This window comes from Anoplophora glabripennis, unplaced genomic scaffold, assembly GCF_000390285.2.
Source record: "Anoplophora glabripennis isolate ALB-LARVAE unplaced genomic scaffold, Agla_2.0 scaffold105, whole genome shotgun sequence".
NCBI classification, from domain to species: domain Eukaryota; kingdom Metazoa; phylum Arthropoda; class Insecta; order Coleoptera; family Cerambycidae; genus Anoplophora; species Anoplophora glabripennis.
This window is the reverse complement of record NW_019416276.1, coordinates 563,938-570,565: the sequence shown is the minus strand read 5'-3', so window position 1 is coordinate 570,565 and position 6,628 is coordinate 563,938. Positions and strand designations below refer to the sequence as shown.

At 35.4% G+C, this 6,628-nt stretch overlaps 2 protein-coding genes across 3 annotated transcripts in view; both read left to right on the top strand.

Annotated features, from left to right (window-relative positions):
- Positions 1–1,963: 1,963 nt before the first annotated feature.
- On the top strand, positions 1,964–4,207 carry LOC108903186 (zinc finger and SCAN domain-containing protein 2-like). Of its 2 annotated transcripts, none has more exons than XM_018705275.1 (4): positions 1,964–2,233; positions 2,748–3,015; positions 3,069–3,602; positions 3,668–4,207. In XM_018705275.1, the coding sequence occupies exons 1-4, from the start codon at positions 2,063–2,065 to the stop codon at positions 4,099–4,101; spliced, it is 1,407 nt and encodes a 468-aa protein (XP_018560791.1). In that variant the 5' UTR covers positions 1,964–2,062; the 3' UTR covers positions 4,102–4,207. The 2 variants fall into 2 exon arrangements, with proteins under 2 accessions (XP_018560791.1, XP_018560792.1); XM_018705276.1 differs by lacking the exon at positions 1,964–2,233 and adding an exon at positions 2,628–2,696.
- Positions 4,208–4,649: 442 nt separating this feature from the next.
- LOC108903196 (moesin/ezrin/radixin homolog 1) overlaps positions 4,650–6,628 on the top strand; it is a 76,402-nt gene continuing 74,423 nt past the window's right edge. The window contains exons 1-2 of the mRNA XM_018705287.1: positions 4,650–4,776; positions 5,445–5,481. Coding sequence (XP_018560803.1) covers positions 5,470–5,481 — 12 coding nt within the window. The 5' untranslated portion in view covers positions 4,650–4,776; positions 5,445–5,469. The remainder of the gene's footprint in view (positions 4,777–5,444; positions 5,482–6,628) is intronic.

Here is a 6,628-nt window from a genome sequence, read left to right as displayed (position 1 = left end):
GTACTCTCCTCGGGGCTCCTGCTCCACCACGGCGTGGCAAAAAGCTTCCTAAATAAAGGATTCGGAAGAAATTAGTTTCACTAACGTTTTTCACTATTTTTTTTTACCTGTTTCTCTTAAACTACGATCAACTCTTTCAAAAGTTTTTGGACTCGGCAAATGTCGACCCGGAAACCTTTCCTCATAAAGTCTTCTTGCCTCCACGGAGTTGCATAATGCTTCCCCATAAATTAGGTGCATATCAGCATATTCTGCACAGGAATATTCTTCCATTTTTAAATGTTATTTCTAACGGCTTAAAACGAATACCACAATAAAATTGAATTTTTATTCTGTCACGCGCCTTTGACAAGTACTTTAAAATCAACAGGGTCTAACAACGAAAACAATAGAAAAGAACTCCATGGAGACAAGAGCAATAATAATTTGTAGATGTATTTTGGTCATAGATGTTGATTTTACAAGAAACGGCATTATTCATTCCCTTAATTCACCACCAGTAAATGTTTATGGTGAATCTGTAGGCTGGCACTAGCGGGAATGATTTTATTGTAAAAAAATAAATTTTAATTGTTGTTGTATTTGTTACCAATTTTTTTCAAAACCGATTTATCTCGCAAACCGTTCATTTTTTCGAAATAAATAAAGAGTACCATTTTTAAAGAAAAACCTTCAGAGTATCTAATAATAATATTTTCAGTTTGATAAAATTACTTCTGTCAAAATTTTGAGAAAAATTGTGATAGGGCCAGTCCGTTTCTGGACACCTGATAATAGCAAAAAGTTGATTTTAGCATCAAATCGTAGAGCTCCATGTGTAATACAACGTACGAAAATTTTATTAAAATATACAGGGTGGTTTCAAAGTTATAACCCTAAACGTTAATTTCTAGGTACCCCTTTGACCCCCCATAACTCCGTTAGGGGGCACATTAGGAAAAAAATTATAGGAAGGACTAGTTTTATTTTGACCTCCCCTATACACTCCCGAGAGATTAGGAGGTACTTACCGGACACCCTGTAGATACAAAAATAACTATTTGCTGCACGTCGTAGAACAGTTCTACAATATTCTGTTTTTAATTTCATAGCAGGCCAAGACTTTATATGACAATAATAAGTTAGTTTTATAGATAAATCAAACCGGCGGGCCCACAAATTTTGACATTATTTGTAGGCCGTCAAAATCCAGGGGGCATTACAATAGACGCCCTTTTATCAATATTATTTGTTGCACTTATTTTATTACCCTATTATAAGAGTTTGAGCAACAAATTGCTTCGTTCTGAAGCAAGTAGCTTGGAAATACCTAACTTTGCGGTATCTTAATAAATTCCTACATTGTGTGACAATTTATATAATTATTCTAAAATTATGCGTATTCTCAACGCCAGATTTATTTGCGAAAATATTAATAGTGCACTGATGCGTCCAAAACCAACAGCAGACTCCTTGGAGCTAATAATAATAATAGCAAAGCTAGGTAAAAATAGTTCCAAAAACTATTTAGAATGAATACCTGCTTTGAAACTGTCACAAAAGCCGATATTGTATTTAAAATTGCATAAAATTCTGGTCAGTGTCCAAATGAAATAATTATTTTTATATACAATTATTTTTCGTATAGATTTATTGTTTATTTCGATCAAATTTATAAGAACAAATGTACGTCCTTTCAAAATAAATTGTTCAACACAACGTAAATATTTTCTTGTCGTGGGCGATATCAGCTATTTTCAGAACCACCTCTGGCATACTAAATTAAATTTATTGTACTCATATTTCAAACTTAACTAAATAAATCAATATCCACTACATATTCTTAATCTATTGTATGAATTTATTAAGAAAAAATCGGTAAGAGCTTACGGTAATGTCAATTATGTGTATTTGAATTTACCGCCACGTATCGGCTCGATAATAATGAAACCTGCGCGCGCTGCCACTCTGAAAGGCGAGTGTCGCCATTTTGTGAAGTGGTGAACGATAAAGTAGTGAGCGTCTCATCTGCAGTGAAATAGTTACCTAGATTATCAATAAAAGCTGTTTATCATTGGGAATCATGAAAACTTACAGCCGGAAAAAAACTGGAGAACCTCAGGATGAAGTTATACTGGATCTGAACGAATTATGCCGGCTTTGTATGGGAAAAGAGGAAGAACTCATTTCGATATTTAATAACGACGAACCCATTCCGCTTACGCTTAGGATCATGGCTTGTGTTGCTCTTGAGGTAATTGATGGTTGGTTGGAAAAATCGAAAATAAGTAGAATACGGTTGATTTGCAAACTGCAACTGGAATAAGTAGAAATCTTTACTCTAATGTCATCTTTCATGCCTTCATATAAGTCAAGTACCTATCTATTAGCCTCAAAGAAACTAGTCAAATTAGAATTAATTTGCAAGAAACTTGATAAGATACTTGGGGAATTAACTAAAGAATTAATTTTAATAACGTGATTGATACGTATTTCTACACTTAGGAACAGGAATTCAATTTTTCAGGTTTAGAAAACGTGTAAAAGAAAATGATTTTTAATAATACAGCTATTATTGATTTTAAATGTCAATATTTACTTTTTTGTGTTTCATATTAACTGATAAAAATACAATTTTGAACATGTTTTTTAAATGTATTGAGAGGTAGGTTCTTAATTAAAAATATGTAGGTGTAACTTCATTAAAAAGTACAAAAGTAAGTTAGAACTAGAAATGTTTTTAAGAAAGTATTGTATTGTTATGTTAGGTTTTTGAGGGTGATGGCTTGCCAGACAAGATCTGCCATCCCTGTAAGTTTCAATTGGAGAAATCCTATAATTTTCGAAAGAAATGTGAGAGCTCCGACATGAAATTAAGGCAACACTTGAGAGAACTGAGAGAAAAAATAGGAGAAGAGGAAAATCAGCAGTTTGAGGAGGAAGAAAGCATGGAAATGGAAATTATGGAAACTTCAGTGCACGCTATGTCACAAGATAATTCACAACCTGGACCAAGCACCGAAGAAGATCTAGTTGGTAATATAATTTTTTAAATTTTATTATTCAAAATTTACATGCTTTTTGTTCAGGTGTAACTAAAGTGTCGTATATCCAACCCGATACGGAACCTGATAATGACCCCGAAAGTATTACGTTGCCTCCAGAGACGGACGAGGCAATAAAAGAGGCCTGCACTTTAAAATCTTCGGACCAGTTGAAAACAGAAATAGAAGAGACCGAAGAAGCAGACAACGTTTTTATCATCGAAGATACAGAGCACCAGGTGATGGACGACAATAACATGAATGCCATAGCAGATGCCGTTAAAGCCACGCTCGCCTCTCAACCAGGTTTGAACTTGAGCGGACAGCTACAGTTAAAAGTCAACCAGAGTGACGGTAAATCCACCCAAGTCGAAGTGACGACGGAAGATGGGTCAGTGATCGTAATGGAACTGATGACGGAGGAAGAAAGCGACATATCATCTATTTTTTCGCCCAGCCCGGCTGCTGACGTCAACGAGGACGGGGAATTGAAGATTTTCCGTTGCCCCGATTGCCCTAAGTCCTTCGCTAGGAGGATCCAGCTGAGAAGACATGCGTCTGTTCACATGCAGCAAAGAGGTAAAGCTCTTAATAGTAAAAACACCAAATACCTTCTTAATTCGCTGTTCTCGTGTTCGTTCCAGGGTTCAGTTGCGGAATATGCGAGAAATGGTTCCCGACAAGATCCGCGCTCGTCCGTCACGAGCGTATCCACACGGGGGAACGTCCATTCCAGTGCGAAGTTTGCCAGAAGAGTTTCGCCCAAAAGGAAATCCTTTACAGGCATCTAATGACCCACACCGGCCAAAAACCGTACAGTTGCCCGCACTGTCCGAAGGGTTTCACACAAAAAGAACCCCTGAGGGTGCACATACGGACCCATTTGGGCAACAGCCCCTCCGATATCCAACTACATTACTGCTCGCTGTGCCCGAAAGTGTTCTGCCATGCCTCGGGTCTGAGCAGGCATTTGGTTACGCACACGGGCAAGATGTTCAAATGCCGTGACTGTGATAAGTCGTTTACGGATAAGAGTTCGTTGAGGAGGCACCACCTCCAGACGAACCACCAACCTTAAATTTGGGCAAGTTTGGTTCGATGTGTCAAACGTTTTAGTATTTGCAACAGGTGGAATCGTGAAATTAATTCTCTTGTACAAAGCACAATAAATTTTTGTCTCTAAATGTCTTGTTTTACTAACGCAACTTTTTTTTATATCAACGACAACCAGACCCTTGTAATTTTTGTATGGTAAGTAAATATTTCTTTAAATGGTTAAACATTTTACATTTTGTTTATAATATTACCAAGCACTCAAAAATAATCAGATACAAAACTGACCGTTTTCCCTATAACTGATTATTATTATTATTATATTTCTTTGTAAACCAGCCAATCAAATCGTACCTGTGTAAACCCAACCTAACGTTTTATCATTCAATTGGCAATCGTGTAAACCTAGCCTAACAATTGCATTAAAGTTTTCTACATGCGTGGATGGTAGCGTTCAAAGTAAAACCAATGTTTCAGACACCAGTCGCTGGATGGCGCCACAGCGAAAAATCCAAATATTTACCTACCTAGTGGCCGGCCTAGGAACTACGGAAAAATAATTTGCTGAATCTTCTTGACAATTTGTCACGTTAAGTTGTCGTCTCGTGCGTGTAAAGGGTGTGTGCCCGTTAAAAAAACGCGTGTGTTGCTTAATGTGGTGGATTATAGTGCATTAACCCTTATATAAATTAGTTCTCCAGTAAGTACCTTCTGAGTCATACGTGTCAGTAAATTGTTGCCGATGCTTAGCGCCATAGTTATAAACAAGTACCGGCGACAACCTCCATAGTCTACCTGTGCATTGTTGCACACATGTAAATAGTAATTTACAATTTTCCAAAAGATAATGCCGATGTGTGTTGTACGGATCCACAGAAAATTGCCCGTCTATAATAATACTCGTAAAACAGGTTTTACGGACACAGCAAATAGATAATTAATTTAATTATGACGTTTATATCGTTGGGTTGAACTTTTTTATACTGCTTTACAATGAACTCCAAATCTGATGATGACACAAATCATAGTGCACCATGTGAAAAAAGGAATAACCGTCCACAATGAAACGGTATCGTTTTCAAGGCCTTTGTTTTATTATGCCCGCAAAAAATATTGTTCTGTGAATATTTTTCATAACACGATAACTGTGGGTTTGCCAGTGTTAATCATTAATATTTCGTGGGCAAACTTATCGGTATTTAATTAGTACAAAATGCGGTATGTTAACAATCCAAACCTGTTCTTTGCTTGCCATAAACTAACAAAAAATGCCAACAATTCTCAAACCTTGATGTTAGTTGGGATCAATATGAACTTAACGTTTATTTTTCAAGTTTTCCTTTATAACCGTATGATTTTGTTTTACAGCTTGGACCAAAGGAAATCAGCCACAATGCCGAAACAGGTGAGTAACTTGAAAGATTTTTTTCTTTTTATTTTCGTGTCACAAAAGAACTCGACACAAGCACAAACCGATATATGTCTAGTCTAGTCTATAATCATCACCAAATTCCAGCCTACAGCAGAATAGAGGCTCGTTCAAACACCTGTTGCTGGTATCTAGGTGAAAGTTTACAGGGGAGATTTAAAAAGTAAATTGCTTGACCATTTCCAAACTTCAATTAGCTGGTTTGATTAAAGGCAATAGCACTTAAGTTCTTAAATTCAGCTGATAATTGTCAGACAGAAAGCTGGATTGACTAATGATTGATTGCTTAATATAATTTATAATAGTGACATAAGAAATTTATCTTGTAGAAACAGATGTCTTATATGTGTATTGAAATATTAAACTAGAGAATTGGTCCAGATTCTTCTCTTTTATATCAATCTGAGGAAAAAGGGAAAAGCTATTTTCTTTCACAATGTAGTTCTGTTTTGCTCCTATTAAACTTTCTGCTCATTGTTTTCTTTCACCATTTGCTTCCATTTTGTGCTCTTAGGTATTTGAGTTTTTTTCATTGTTGAACAATATAGGACTTAATGATCTACATTTAATAGCTGAAAGATAACCTATATAATTGCTTTGTCTAAAATTACTTTATTTACTTATGTCACATGCACTTTAATTTATATATGTATTTTACTACATTACATCATTTAAGACAGATTATGTAACTTTGTAATAGGATTTTTAATTAAACAATTAGTTATCATGAGAAAAAAAATAAGATAAGATTAATTGGGTAGGTACTAGATATTTTTAATTTTTGGTACTTGGCATGTACCTAAAAAGTGAAGCAGCGTTTTTCTTGCCCAAATTTAAGAATTTTCCCCTTTATTTATTGGAAGAATCATATTTGAGACAAAGTATTAAAGTTAAAAAAATTATTACTTCTATGTAATGTTTTACATTCACCGATAAGTATAGGTCTGGTGGTCTGCTGACGGATGATCCTAGCTGTGCTAGATACTACGGCTATAATTCAGCACTATGTAATTTATTTTTTTTTTACATTTTCCGCAAACACTTAGCTGAAAAAGTCGATAGCGTTAATATTAATCGTAATAAATAATTTCCGAGATAATTTGTAATTCGTAAATTATTCGAA

Bases quoted from the DNA above. Each gene is read 5' to 3' on its own strand.
- LOC108903186 (XM_018705275.1), top strand. From the start codon at position 2,063: ATGAAAACTTACAGCCGGAAAAAAACTGGAGAACCTCAGGATGAAGTT. The intron at 3,016-3,068 runs GTAATATAATTT...CTTTTTGTTCAG, and splicing joins CACCGAAGAAGATCTAGTTG to GTGTAACTAAAGTGTCGTAT. The intron at 3,603-3,667 runs GTAAAGCTCTTA...TGTTCGTTCCAG, and splicing joins TGTTCACATGCAGCAAAGAG to GGTTCAGTTGCGGAATATGC.